We start from the raw sequence: 16095 nt of genomic DNA, 5'->3' as shown, positions 1-16095 counted from the left end.
CTATTGGTAAGTATTCTGAAGTGCTCGCATTAATTCAAATGAATGTGATTTTCAATTATAGCTTAGCCTCGAAACACATACTTGCTCATGACAAGAGGATGGGTGCAGTAAGAGATTTATACAAAGAAAACTTTAACGATGTTTCAAGCCATGTTTTTTACCATCCCTCGTAAAAACATCCTGGCTCAGCTCATATATTGCTGACTGTCGAGGTTATACGATTAGCATTGCACCGATTTGGCCACAAAATTTTCAATTTTCTGCAATGAACATCTACAGCTTCTGTAGCTGAATGCTCCTCGATCTATATACCCTCTGGTATAATTTTGAACATTTCACTCCTTTCTGCACACCCGGCTGCTGTGCAGGCCCGGTTCAACATGCTCGTTGGCCGAAGTCGTTGATTCGGGCTAATACCCAGTTGCAGATGGCCAGCTTCACTTACCCAGTGGCCGAAGTTCTCTATTACTTTGTTGAATTAATGACACATACCCAGTTGCTTATACGCAGTGGTATATAACCACTGGCCTATGAAGAATCGGCGCGAAAAATATTAGAAACCGACATAATACTGAACCATGCGTGAAGTTTCGACAGAATGGCTAGCGCAGCAAAACTCGTAAATTCCATGCGAAAAATATCATTGACCTTACCACTGACCTAAGTAACGCAAGCACGAAACGAAAATTGAAGAAAGATATACGGAAATTGCATGTAGGTCAAGTCAATTATCAATGCACAGTGCTTTCGAATTGTCCACTTGTTTGATTACTATAAAATTCGGATGTGTTGTCGAAGCGTTATGATAGGCTACACGATATCAAGTACTGTTTTCTCGTCTTAAAAAGCCTAACAAGGCCACAGCAATATCCATTTCGTGTATGGAATCAAGATTCTCCGTCATTGCTTGTTCACGTAGCAAAGATTGAGCGTGTGAATTGAGCAGAAACTTTGACGTGTTTGAAAAAACAAATAAAACTTATTGTATTGTATTGTATTGTGTTGAACGCGAATAAATATTGTATTGTATTGTCTATGAACGCGAATAAAGCTTTCATTTTGTAGCACTTAAACCTTAGTATTCGACCCATTCAACTTTGTTTTAAAGTTTCGTCTTACTTCTTTATTTCACAATTAGCTTTTGGTGTAGCGTGCATTGTTTTTAAATCTCTGAGATGGTTGAGTCTTACAAGGGTATGTGCGAGTGATAATGCCGTAATTTATTTCGCTTTTATACGACTACGATATTATGTGTAGATTTGAGACAGAACTAAGGGCTTTATTGCATTTAGAATGTATAATATAGTAATGCCACAAGAAATAATAATATTCTAAAATATTTGTGTGCGTCAAACGTGGCTGCTCTGCGATAAAATACAGTAAGATAATCGGCTATGGCTTTGCGAATCACTGTTTTAATGTAGTTTCTTTTATACTTCATTTTCCTGTACCAAAACGGCAGCGACAACATACAGTATGAAGGAGAAATACATTATCGCAGCTCTCGTTTGTTGGACTGCAATAACGAACACCATGTGTGACGAAAAGACTGCCAGGCCCCCTCCATATTTGGACATTCAAAAGGTAACCTTTCTGTATTTATTTTTATGCAACATCAAGTGTTTCAACAATTACCACCGTTCCTTGTGCTGACCTTTGCCAGATATGTTAGCTGACAACTTCTCTATGAATGAATATGAATCTGCCTCAGCCACATCTTCTAGAAAAGCGAGACCTCACCATGTCATGTTTAGTGCTCTTCGATGTGACGAACCACAGCCAGTTGCTCTCACAACCTGCGAGAGGCGCCGCATACTTCTCCCCCACGCAATTAGTCCACGTTTTGTGTGAACAAGATTACTCCTGTGTGTATTGTGCCTACAACAGCGCATCCGAGTTTTGGACAACATGTATATACGACCTCATTGTACCATAACATCATCACCTGCCACCTACCTTTCCCTGTATCTCTCCCTACCCCGTTCCCCAGTGTGGAGTAGCAGGCTAGAGACGCGCTCTCTAGGTAGACCTCTCCTTTGTGTTTAATTAAAATCTTCTCCTCCTCCTCCAGTCCAGGCTCGTAGACATCCTCGGGAGAAACTCTGAGCGGCCCACTTCAGTCTTTCATGTATACCTGCGGATTTCCAATAAATATGGAGCACATTCCTGTGCAAAGCGTGAGGCATATAATCGTCAAGTGGCGAATGAGCTTCCAGGTTCAACGTATGTACAGGGCTCGCTTCCATTCTTCTCGTATTGACACCGCTAGTAAGATATCCTATGCATCTTCTCGGCTACGGTGTAATGTACATGCCACTTTGGAGCTAGTGAGTCGGTGAACGCACCCGAAGCGTAACTGATTCGGTGCGTATGGCGTACATCAAAACCACCTAAATGAAATTACCTGACCCGGCGACGTTGACTGGTAGTCTTTAGCCTCTTGTCATACGGGCAACATCTCAGTCTTCGCGTGCACGACGTAAAGCATCACGCAGAGGAAGGCGACGCATCTGCGAAGCTACATCTGATGCTAGAAAAACCACTTGAGTAAAAGCTGAGCTATACAAGGAAAAGCCAACTCATATCCAAAATTAGGCATTTGGGGCATGATGCCAGTGGAAAGATCACCTGTCCTTTCCGCGGCAAACGCGATATGGGGCGTCTTGGCATCCCTGTTTCTGTTGCCCTCTGTATCTGCAATCAGCATTACTGTCAGACTGAATTTGACCCGTTACGCATCATTTACTTTCGGGTGGTAATCTGCATTCAACTTATCCTTCACACCGAAGGCGACACAGTTTTTCTACACCAAATTTCTCGTAAAATTCATTGCATCCTCTTCAACTGCGAAGCAAAGCCAATCATTGCAGTTAACTCTAATAGGCACTTCCCGATATAGTATGCACTCACCCTACCCATCTGAAACAAATAGCTCACTTCATAAAATGATGTGTGGAGAAACAGGTAGCTAATTTTCGCGCGGTGTTCGTGGGTGGGGTCACTATACGTAACATGCTACCACTAGCCAAGAAGTGTAACTTTCCCTCCAGTTTAATAGACCTCGTTGGAACGAAGCGCCAGGTTATGCTGCCTCCCACACATGATAGCTTCTAGCGTAGCTAAGCACATCTTGCCTCATTTCTGGCCAAATAACCATATGTCATAACTTCTCACAAGTTTCACTGAAAGAGCTGTGTCCAGCCAATGCAGTGTCATGAAAATTTGGATAAATGTTTTGCTTACTCAGTGAGGCACGAAAACACGAAACTAATAAGTGCGGACGATCATTGTCTTCGTTGTCCTGAGGTAGCTTTCAAATGAAGAAACCATGCTCTGCTAGAACCTAGGAATCAAATTGTCAGTCGCCTCCTGCGCCTCCAAGCGGCACCAGCTTCACTAAATTCAGTAAGACGTCGGCAAAGTTTGTCCTCGCGTGTTGTCATTTTGAGATCGTACCCACTGAATAGCATTTTACGCACGAAGCCGGCTTCCACAACTTCAACCAAAGGGGTACTCTCTCCGACTAGAATATCAGGCAGTGATGTTTGTGATAATGCATCAGCACCCATGTTCTGCGAACCTTTTCGGTGGTGAACGCTAAATATGCCGCGCTAGCGGCCTATTGATGCTGTCTGCGTGATTTCGCGAGATTCTTTCCCACTCTCAAGATACTTTCATTTAGGGCGTATTGAGAGACAGAAAGCTGTATCACGAGTTTTTCATGTTACTGTACAATTTTCTGATTGATACTTTTCATTTTATTACAATATTTCAGACGTTGAATAATTAAGAATGAAGTAACTAGGCAGATTTCAAAAGCAATCTGAGTATCTTCAATAGAGGCAAGCAATGTCGCCCAACGAAAAAAAGCATAAAGCGCAAAACACATAAAAATACACAATAACCGTGTACTGAGACTTTTTATTTTTTTTTACAGTGAGGATAAGTAGTCTAGAAGTCGCCTAGCAGCTCGGAACAGCACGAGCTATCTGGAAAACACCACACGGGTCGTCATCTCAGGTGCGAAGCGAGTGTTCTTGATTACATTGTTCCCGGGTGTGAAATGGAGCAATCCTAGCGACTCAGAACGGTGGGTGGTCGTAATATGACTTCCCACAGCAACATATACTTTCTCACGACCACGACAACGAAGGTTCAGGGATGGTGTTGCGTGTTCCGTGATACAGTTCACAATTGAAATATATTTGTTGATACAGTACGGACCATGGTACCACACAAGTAGTTTATAAGAAAGGCGGGTGGTGTGAAGCGGTCCCCCTAGCCAAGCAAGGAAACCGGCAGAAAGAATGGACGTCACTTAATGACGGTCACCTCGTGTTTTCTGACGCCCCAGATCCTCGCTGGCCGGCGAACGAGCCAGCTATCGGCAATCTTCAGTGTATCGGGAGACTTTTAAAATTTCAGGTCCCTCAGAGGCTTCAAGTCGTTACGGCATGATAGTATCCACTGGGAACAAAGGCTCACGCCCATACAAGAGAAGAAAAGTTGAAAAACCGGTAGTCGCTTGTGTCGCGGTGTTGCATGAGTACATAAGAAACGGGAGCAAGGTGTCAAAATTGGTGTGGTTGGACGAGATGCATAAATTGAACATGTCGCCGGGTGTTCTGTTGACCGTTCCGTGAGATCATTCATTTGCGGGTCATACGCGGTATATTTTCGGCGAATGATCTTGCACTCGGGAAGGAAGGATTGTATCGCTGCATACAAGGAGACACGACCATTATCGCTAAGTAGTAGTCGAGGGGGACCGTGGCAAAGGGCGAATATTCTTGGTGAATGTTCGCCAAGAAATGCTTCGCATTTAAACACAGGATGATTAATTAAACGTCTCGAATGACTACACGGGCGCCGCATCATCTGTATGATAAACGTGCTTGGCGATAACAATGCAGAGTACTATGCCAAAGACATATGTGGTAACTTTTTTTAGCTTAAGAAAAATATTTTCATAGATGGTAGAAACGGTGGCCTCGGTATTGACAAGCCCTTGGGCTGCTGCTCCATTAACATGGACATCAATGAGGTTCTGAGGTGAAAACAGTGGTCTCAGAAAGTTCGATTAGTTTGTAGCTCCAGACTCTGGAACCGCGATAATCAGTTTCTCTCAGCAGTAGGTCACCGACAGCGCATTGCTGACAGCGATCGGCTAGTCAGCAGCATCTTGGAAACGAATCTCCGTTACATATTGCGGCTCGTAGCGAAACTGGTCGCAGGCGCCATAGCTAGCCAACATGTTACGACGACAGAAGCGCACGCGACCAGCGTTTCTACAGGCAAAGCAAATAGGCTTGTTGTCAAGTGGGCAGCACGCGTCGGCTCAAAGAAGAAGTTTGGATGACTGCCCTGAGACGGAAGCAAGGGCCACCTGGGGATTGGCTGGGAAACGGAATTTGATGGGGGCGACAGCCTCACGATCCCGGTGGAGGTGAGTCTCTTCTCCGCTGGTGGCGTCACAGCAGCTAGTGGGCCGACCCAGGGAAGTGCTTCAGATACCTGGGCACGGATGCCTTTCTGCACAGCCGGAGTCAGTGTTTGGGCAGGTTCCTGTTTATGAGCGAGCAGCGATAACTAGCAGGCCCCTTCCTCTCGAGTGAAATCCTTCAAATAAAGCATAAGAGGAGAAACATCCGTATGGCAAGCGGCAACTGCAATGGCCGAGACGGAGATAGCCAGTACGACGTTTTGCCGTGCGATGTGACGTTGGACCGCAATCCGTCGAAACTCTGACATAGGTTGGAGGGAATGGTTGGACTCTTCGCAAGTAGTATTCGAAACGGGTCGTCCTCAATAGCTTTCAAAATATGCTTGATCTTCTCATCATCCGTCATGGTTGGATTAACACGCTTGCAGAGTTTTAATACATTGTCAATGTAGCTGGCAAAGGTCTCGTCCGTCTGCTGTGCTCGATGGCGTAAACACTGCTCGCCGAGTACCTTGCCGTCAGTGGGGCGGCCAAACACTTCAGCGAAATATTTCTTGAATGCGGACCAACTCGAGATTTCAGAATTATGATTCTTAAGCCACAGGCTTGCGTTGTTACCAAAGTAAAATATGACGCTGGTAAACTTTGTCTGGTCGTCCCACTTATTGTGAGCGCTTACACGTCCATAGGTCATGTGTACCACTCCCACTAAAGATGACCGGGTCGTGATCACGGAGAACGCTGGCGCATGTGACAGGGGCAGCAATTGGCGCAGTGACTGCGTTAGTCGGTTCAGTCATGGTGTTGGTGGGCAACGTAGAAATGCGGAGCTTTAGGCTGACTTGAATAATTCCAGCAACCTTCAAGTGATGTAATGATATTTACTTACACAGGGGATAACCACTCAAGTTGCAGCCTAGCAGCAGCGAACAGCACGAGCTACCTTGCATTCGCTGCACGGGTCGTCGTCTTCGAACTGCCACCGAAAACACGACGGGTGCCTGCTTCATTAAAAATGCACTATAACCTACAAGCAGCCGACAAAGCTTTCGTTGATGCCATCGGGCCTTAGGCCTTATATAGCGGATATTAGCACTACGCCAGTGCCAAGAAAAAAGGGAGGGTAGTGCCTAAAACTGCTCTACTCACATTCACATGATGTTAAACTTTTCTGAAAATTACGGAACGAGGTACCTGTGTACCTGTGTGAGGTACCTGTGAATCAGGCAATCTTATCTGTGGTTGAACAAAAAAACTGTGTTTCGGCAACGTTACGGTCTTGTTGCGCGGGTAAAGAATCACTGTTGTATTGATGCGGCGTCTAGAAGAGTGCACCGGGTCTTACGTAATCATTTGGTCATCAAGTGCACACGTTCCCATAAAAAAGTCACAGACCTGTGCAGTACACGTAGCACTCTCGCAGTGTAAGCAGGAGGAACCACTCCATGGGGGCTCCAGCATGTACGACAGGGTTTCTATCTTGCAAGGACTTTACATAACGTGTCCCGAACAGTAAATACAGGCATCGAGACAACGCGGTGCACATGTCACATCTCTTGACCTGTGGCCCGATAAGATGCTTTTGCTCATGATTATCGTTTATTTGCGTACCCTTTGAACTGAGGCGGTGACACATAGTCACCTACTCTGCTTGAGTGGACCAGGTTGAGCTACATGCAGCATGCAACTGCTACATGTCGGGACACTTAGTAGGATACAATGCAAGTGCAATGCAAAATTTGCATTCATCAACGTACGCGGGCGATATGTCAAATAATGACAGGTGGCTGAATATGATGCTAGTGACGACGATTATTTATTGGCAATCCTTTTGTAACGCTGCGGTTACAAACAGTTACCTGGTTTGCTTGATTTATTTTTGTATGCCATATGCGTTTTTTCATTCTAGGATTTTTAGAGCTCCTAATATTCTTTTTCTTCCTCAAGACTTTTCTATCTCCTTTGTACCGCTACCTATGCAACTGCTGAGCAGAGTGCCACCTGGTGTGGCACACCGTTCATTATGCAAATCCTATGCAAAGTGCACATGCATAAATACTACACGACGCGCATCTGACTTTATGTGACAAGCGCCTTGATACGATGTTAATGATACTGATTACGATTTATATGCAGGTCTTTTGAAACGCTGCGGGGACGAATAGTCCCCCTGCCAGCTTGATATAATTACCTTTACTGTACAGGTTTTTCGTTCAACCATTAATGTACGTATCTGCTTAAAATGCTATTTCTTCCTCAAATCTTCTATATCTACCTTGTACCCCTACCTAGACAACGGCTGCGTGCCGTCCCACCTTGTGTAATATTATGGAATGACACAACAAGCGTCCCTGTCCACCTCCACGGAAGGAACCCTTTTCAGTTCCACATTTCGCTTTCGGCAATATTGCTTAAGGGCGGGAGTTCTACGGTAATTAATGAGAACGGGATTCTTCAGTTGGTTGCATTCAGTTGTGAGCGTGACAATTTGAGCTATTAGCTCGGCATTGTTTTATTTCTCGCCGGGTGCACTGGGCCCACATTTGTTTAAAATTATTATCAAAAAATTGAATACTTATTTACACCTCACGAATTTCTTTCAGCTGCTCGCTGTCCCTCGAGGACAGCCCGCATATAACGAAATTCTTGTTTCAACTCTGAAGTGGTTTACCATTTCGGCTGCAGGCCTGGCGAAACACTTCAGCAACGGCAGCAGACGGAACGAAAATTCAACGAGGAAAGAAACAGCAACAGCACAGACCTGAAAAGCACTGCGTTAGCTTAGACACATATTTGCAGCCTTAACGTATCCACAAACGGGGAAGCTTGTGACGATCGCATGCGGCATTAAGCAGAACGCACTGAAATTGCATTCCCTTGCCAAGCCGTATGAAGGGGGCTCAAGGTGAAAAGTAAGAATATCAACAAAACTGTCTGCCCAATTCGATTACAGATATTGTCACAAAATTAACACCGGAGGTTATCTTAAATGCACCCTTTCCATGTTTAGTGTCTGTTTATACTCGGGCTCCCAAGGATCTCTACCTGGACCTCTCATTTTCTTGTTTCTATAGATGACGTGTCAATTTAGTTATAACTTAGAACAAAATGTTTGGCAATCACCGTGTTCTCTGTGCTACTGTGCAAGGAAAAACGTCTTGTGCAACGCTTGAGGATGACATTGGAGCGTAGACCTATTGTGTAAAAATATTAACATTGCTGTAAACAATAAAAGGCGAGCTTTGGTATCACATAAAGGGTCCAATATATAGCCTTTGAGTACATCCTAAATATTATGTGTTTTGGAATAGAACACACTTTGATGCATTCGGCGTAATACTTTCCGAAGGTGGTACATAGGCCACACAGGTAAACGGTGTCGTTAAGACGGCGGAAAAATTATTCGCGGCTTCCATTGCAAAGTCAAAAGACACTATAGAGGATGTCATTTTACCTAACATATTGATGCACATACGCAAATATACCTGCCCAGTAGGAAACCTGTTTCGCATAGTACTATTCGGTGCACATGAGTGTATTCAGTGTCTTACAGCAAGATTTCTTCTGTGGTCGTATGACAAATTTGACGGTTAAATGAAGCGATACATTAAATGGTGCTCGCTGAGCGAACGAAAGAAGAATGTCGGACCTAAACGGTTTCATTGATTTGGTGAAGAAGTAACCGGAAAGAATGCTTCGAATTATATCGAGTCATCGCACGGAGTGTATTCACGGCGTGTCGCATAGCAGCATGGGCTTATTGGTGTTCCATCCTGGTGTTAATAGCGCAAAACGTAGAGAGGACACGAGACGTCTACGTTTTGCGCTGTTAACACCAGGGTGTCTTCACGTGCGCACAACCAATGTAAGATCAAGCGTGAGACCTACAGGACAATTATTTTTATTATTCATTTTCCCGAGGACCATAAATGAGTGTGTAAAGGTGTTTGTTGGTCACTGGTTGTAGAGCCGGCCGTCAGCGCAAGGCACAGACTCTCAGAACGAGCGGGGTTCCCCGAGAACAGCATCTAGGAGCTTGGCCCAATAGAAAGCGCTGGAGAGGATAGCCCAATATATTGTTCCTCTTCTTCACTGCAGTTACCCCCTGGAATGCAAATGGAGCGGGTCGGCCAGGTAACAGCTCCTCACTATGAGTGGATCATAATACGGCTTGAGGCGTTCGGCGTTGACAATGTCCCGTCCGCGACGGCACATGTCCGAACACGGTTCAATGGGTTCAATCACGTAGCTAACGGGGGATGCGTGCTCGACGATACGGTGTGGCCCTTCTTACTTAGACAGTAGTTTTGAAGAGAACCGAGGTGCAGCGGAAGAAACGGAAAGCCACTCAAGCGCTCCAGGAAGAAAGGTGGCTGCAGAGGTGGTGCCACCGTGAGACGACCATGCACTAGGAGGCGCCGCTGGTCCTCAAGGTTTGGGCATATACACTCTCCTTTTCAACCTCGTGATGCTGGTTCTGCCGTCCTCCTTCGACGAGATTCACAGCCTCCATCACGCCTTGTATGCAGACGGCATCACCCTATGGGTCGACAGGGGCAGTGATTGTTAGATAGAATGCACGTTACAAGCAGCGGTCTCTGCACTAGAAGCCTACCTCCATGACACAGGACTCAGACTATTTCGACTCAAATTGGAGCGGTTCCTCTACCGCCCACACGGCCGGCCCCAGCTTTCCGGCGAATCGCGCCAGTGTGAAGAAATACCCCGTATACGCAAAACGGCTCCTGTATTCCACTAGTCCCAAAGATACGCATCCTTGGCAGGCACATAGCGGCCAACAGCTGAAACGCTGAAGCTATCTACAAGATCGAAGACAATGTTACAGTGGCTACCCTTCTGATCAAACGAATAACAAACATGTGCACAGGCTTGAAGGAAGACAGCGTCATGCACGTCATACACTCCTTCGCAATCAGTTTCATTATTTATGTGCCTGCCTTCCTCAACCGTAAAGTCGCTGAAAGGAATAAATTCAACACCCTTACCCGAGTCCACGAGCACTGCTCGTCTTATACAAGAGGGGGGGGGAATCCAACGCGTCTGAAGAAATTCTGGATTCCCAAAGAGCCTCGATAATCGAAAGCACTCACCTGAGGCTCACGGCTCGGTATATCCTGTAGCAACTCGATTTCAATTACCACTTCTAACATGGTCAGAATCAGGGCAATCCACCCGAAATCAGCGACACGTAGATCGTCGCCCCTATCCCTCAAAACATGCGCCCTGAACATAACGCGGGCTGACTCCAGGTCCGTTCCAAGGCAGTGCTGCGCTCCTTGGTGGGTAGAGGACTACATGCTTCGTAGACGCGGAAGAATACACGCAAGAACACCGGTTCACGGTGGTATTTGCAGACGTTTACTACTGGTTTACGCACGCATGTAGTGTAAGCACGGAACACCCAGAAACAGCGGAAGAAGTTGCGGTTGCACTTGCGTATACCCTTCTGCCCTTCTGCGACCCCTTCTGCGAGGAAGTTCTTAGCGATTCACATTCCGCATTTCGCAACTACGCACGGAGGCGCATTTCCTCCGAAGCTCTCCAGACCCTAAAGAAACCTAGTCGACAGCACTTCAATAGCACCGCGGTCATGTGATTCCCAGGGCACATCGCCACCCCCACCGATGAGGGCCGGCCTAATTTGAACGAGGTAGCACACCACTCTGCGCGAGAACTGACCCGCCCCGCGGAGTAGCACTCCTTTAGAATGGCTTCAACTACCTAGGATAGGAAGACACGTTCGCAATCACTGAGCAATTCCTCAGGCGGTCCATGATGTAAGTGCCCAGCGGATGTGGTGAACCGCAGGACTAGTGGCTTATGCCATGGTGCTTTGTGCACACGCAATAATGCCGAGTATTGTGCCGCGGGTAAAGGAAAGCTAAACAAACATATCAATAAAGATGCTGTTGCCTAGTTTTTCTACATTTTATGCACTCGTGCCCTAGATACACGAAAGGAGTTTATTTTAATGTACAAGGTCCTCAGTTGGCCAGGGGTATAATTGTGAATGGTGTTACATGCTTGTGGTGATATATGCGGAGCGATCATTTGAGTTTTACAGAATTTTCGGCATTTGGTAGACAGCATAGTTCTTGGCCTTCAGATGCTTCATTTGAAAGGACAGACATTACTGGCACCAGAAAATGAAACAGGCATTCAACTAATCAAGAAAATTCACTAATAAACTTTTGTCAAGTAATAGCTTTACGTCCCATATTGCAGTTAACGAATTGCAGCCGGTGAGTTTGTGAGCATATCCACAATAAAGGAATCTCTAGGACACCTGTTTCGACGAGTTATTTCCCAAAGTGTGCGCGAAATATATGGGCATTGTATTTACTTCTGCCCTTCAATGCATGATAGTTTGTTGTGTTAAATAAAGTGAAATTATAGGCGAGTTATACGACGCTTATCTCCAAACTGATGTAATTCTGAAATTTCATTTCACATCGATACGCCTGGCGAACTCACCGCCCATAATTCCTAAACCCTGATATGAGCCGTAAAGCAACTAGTTATGATGCAAATGAGTGATTTTTAAAATTAATTCATCAAATGTTTTTATAGGCAACTAATATACGTCTTTAAATAGGCCAGCTCACCCACTAGAATGGTCTGCAACCGGCGATTTTAAGAAATCCATAAAGCTTAGAAATACCGACCCCGTATAGGATTTTAATCTCTCGTATCTTTATCAAACGAGCTACACGTAAATTTTCTATCTTTATGCTAACTTTGGGATGATAAAATCTCTCATATTCGGTTCGGCATTAGTAAGTCGTTTTCTTGAATATTCGCGTTCTACTGGATTTGTAAGTTTCAATTGTTCTCTTTACACTTTTTTGATATTGACAATGGTATACAAAACACACATACAAATACAGATACAATACAGATACAGATACAAAACATGGGCTCGATTACTTCCTTGCAGCAATAATATTCTATTACTCATAATAAGACCCACAAGAACACATGCTTATTTACTGATAATTTTTAGAAGACACCTCATAGACTTTTTCCTCTCAGGCCCTCTGTTATTCTTTGCAGTTCTTCGAAAAACTCGGACGATTATGGATTATATCAACAGCAACAACCAGTACTCAACAAATGACCACTTGTAAGGTGTACGATGTAACAGCAGTGACATATGCTAATGTTACATTTAAAAGAATATTTTACAAGAATGGTGAAAGGTAAGACTCTAAAATGTTATCTACACGCTGTTTACCAGGTTACATTTATATATCTTAAACAGGAAGGAGATGCTGTTGCATGGAAGGCTCAACCCCTTTGAACATCCTGTTTTATTAGAACTGATGAAGTACAAGTTTTTTATGAAGGTAGAAACTCCTGGTAAGTCGTTGCAGCACCTCATTTATAGACGTGATATATCATTCATAATAGGTTTAGTTTCTTAGGAGATAAATTTTAAAGGTAAAGAGCAACCTAGTCGAAAATAGACAATTACACTGTTCCTTCTACAATGAACAATTACCACGTAAACATATTGCATTTATTCTTTTATCTAATTATTTAAAACACCCTCTATGTTCACAGGCTTCGTGCTTACCGTAACATAACCATAGAAGATGGATTCATCTTAGGCAAATAAAGCGGGCAAGACATAATTGATAGCCTTCTCTGATATTCAGAATTGTCTTGAAAAGTGCCTATTCTTTATATAATGGGGTTTTACGTGCCAAAATTACTTTCTGATTATAAGGCACGTGTAGTAGAGAACTCTTAAAATTTCGACCATCCGGGATTCTTTACCGTGCACCTAAGTCTAAGTACACGGGTGTTTTCGCATCTCGCCCCCATCGGAGTGCGGTCACCGTGGCCGTGATTCGATCCCGCGACCTCGTGCTCAACAGTCCAACACCATAGCCACTGAGCTACCACAGCGGGCAAGAGTGGTTATTTGGCTATTGAGCTAATATAGTTATAGAAACTGGAATATTGATTTAAAGTCATGCATTATAAATAAACCGCTTCTAGGAATTTAACAGAAGACGAAAACCAGAAAAATTTGCCCACAGATTTTTCTGACATACCTCTGCAGCTGTGCTACTGTAGAACTGTGGCATTTTGTAGGGGTACCCATCGCCATCCACGTGAAGACTTCTTTATAATAAATTTTACAATGTGACTTACTTTCACTTGCTCGCCCTATTCAATTTCTGGACTTTGATCTCTAATGGTGTCCATTATTCTCTGATGGCCAAATCCTTCCTCTTTCTTTTCATTCTTTGCATTGTTTTCTTTCCAGACTTCTCTAGTCAGCCCTCCTCACACGTAATTTAAGAACGTTTCCTACAGTCTTCCTGTGGTGGCGGTAAAAATTCACCGTTGATTAAGATATTACGTAATGCGAATTTTGAGCTCAGGTATTTAGATTTTTTCAGGGTCCTCTCAGCGGTGGCGCTGAACTCTGTCCGAGCAGCTCGTCTAGCAGCAGCGGCAGACGAAGCATGTCCTCCTCAACCTTGTCTTATACTCTCCTCCTCCGCTTTGCTTCTGGGGCCTCCACTGCTCCCTCCTCTTCTGCATTCCTCCTCGCGCTCCCTTCGCTATCGCCGTATTTCATGCTTCGCAGTTCTCCGCATTCGCTCTTTTAACCATTGCTGGGCTGGTTCGTTCGGTTACGCCGAGGGACGCCGAGCGAGACGCTAAACATAGGAACGAGCGCCTAAGAGCTTTCGTTCTAAAGGTAATCGATTACAAAACTATGAGTTAGGAATCTACCTCGACAATAAATAGAAATAGGCTCAGATGAGTGCAAGCATGTCGTCATGTACCACATTCCTGAATGAGACAGTACATTATGTTCCATCTTAACGGAATTTCAGTTAACTCCCTGTCTCACAAGAGTCCTTAAAGATTTGAGATAAAAGAGTAATACTTCATTTCATGCAATATTATGCGCTCCTAAAGTGAATATCTATTTTTTGAAGACATTTATAGGCATTCGAACTCGACTAAAGGTTGCTTCGTTTATTAAAATAGTTTTAGGTTGTTCTAAGTGAAATAAGTACTGTTTCACTTCTGACGAGAGTTTCCAGGACCATGCTACAGTAATTACACCTTTCTTCTGCAATGCAACGATAGTAAAGATGTTAGGCAAGCAGCTTCCGGACCCTGAGGAAGTACAGACGAGGAAACATACTGTACCGGTAACAGCTTCCATGGGCCCTAATTAAAATGCAGAGCTTGGTAACTTTATTTTGTTAGAAATAATATTCCAGGCATAAAATCATCATCATCATCATCAGCCTAGTTACGCCCACTGCAGGGCAAAGGCCTCTCCCATACTTCTCCAACTACCCCGGTCATGTACTAATTGTGGCCATGTTGTCCCTGCAAACGTCTTAATGTCATCCGCCCACCTAACTTTCTGCCGCCCCCTGCTACGCATCCCTTCCCTTGGAATCCAGTCCGTAACCCTTAGTGACCATCGGTTATCTTCCCTCCTCATTACATGTCCGGCCCAGGCCCATTTCTTTTTCTTGATTTCAACTAAGATGTCGTTTACCCGCGTTTGTTGCCTCACCCAATCTGCTCTTTTCTTATCCCTTAACGTCACACCCATCATTCTCCTTTCCATAGCTCGTTGCGTCGTCCTCAATTTCAGCAGAACCCTTTTCGTAAGCCTCCAGGTTTCTGCCCCATATGTGAGTACTGGTAACACACAGCTGTTATACACTTTCCTTTTGAGGGATAGTGGCAACCTGCTGTTCATGATTTGAGAATGCCTGCCAAACGCACCCCAGCCCATTCTTATTCTTCTGGTTATTTCAGTCTCATGATCCGGATCCGTGGTCACTACCTGCCCTAAGTAGATGTATTCCCTTACCCCTTCCAGTGCTTCGCTACCTATCGTAAACTGCTGTTCTCTTCCGAGCCTGTTAAACATTACTTTAGTTTTCTGCAGATTAATTTTCAGACCCACCCTTCTGCTTTGCCTCTCCAGGTCAGTGAGCATGCATTGCAATTGGTCTCCTGAGTTACTAAGCAAGGCAATATCATCAGCGAATCGCAAGTTGCTAACGTATTCTCCATCAACTTTTATCCCCAATTCTTCCCACTCCGGACGTCTGAATACCTCCTGTAAACATGCTGTGAATAGCATTGGAGATATCGTATCTCCCTGTCTGACGCCTTTCTTTATAGGGATTTTGTTACTTTCTTTGTGGAGGACTACGGTGGCTGTGGAGCCGCTATAGATATCTTCCAGTATGTTTACATATGGCTCATCTACACCCTGATTCCGTAATGCCTCCATGACTGCTGAGGTTTCGACTGAATCAAACGCTTTCTCGTAATCAATGAAAGCTATATATAAGGGTTGGTTATATTCTGCACATTTCTCTATCACTTGATTGACAGTGTGAATATGGTCTATTGTTGTGTAGCCTTTACGGAATCCTGCCTGGTCCTTTGGTTGACAGACGTCTAGGGTGTTCCTGATTCTATTTGCGATTACCTTAGTAAATACTTTGTAGGCAACGGACAGTAAGCTGATCGGTCTATAATTTTTCAAGTCTTTGGCGTCCCCTTTCTTATGGATTAGGATTATGTTAGCGTTCTTCCAAGATTCCGGTACGCTCGAGGTTATGAGGCATTGC

At 44.5% G+C, this 16095-nt stretch overlaps 1 protein-coding gene across 1 annotated transcript in view; it reads left to right on the top strand.

Annotated features, from left to right (window-relative positions):
- Positions 1 to 1533: 1533 nt before the first annotated feature.
- The window catches only part of LOC142586891 (uncharacterized), a 32130-nt gene continuing 17568 nt past the window's right edge, over positions 1534 to 16095 (top strand). The window contains exons 1-3 of the mRNA XM_075697772.1: positions 1534 to 1584; positions 12518 to 12663; positions 12726 to 12823. Of these exons, the coding sequence (XP_075553887.1) occupies positions 1534 to 1584; positions 12518 to 12663; positions 12726 to 12823 (295 nt within the window). The remainder of the gene's footprint in view (positions 1585 to 12517; positions 12664 to 12725; positions 12824 to 16095) is intronic.

The sequence above is a fragment of the Dermacentor variabilis genome, chromosome 7 (assembly GCF_050947875.1).
Source record: "Dermacentor variabilis isolate Ectoservices chromosome 7, ASM5094787v1, whole genome shotgun sequence".
Classification (NCBI taxonomy): Eukaryota; Metazoa; Arthropoda; class Arachnida; order Ixodida; family Ixodidae; genus Dermacentor; species Dermacentor variabilis.
The sequence above is the reverse complement of the archived record's forward strand: the minus strand, read 5'-3'. Positions and strand labels throughout refer to the sequence as shown.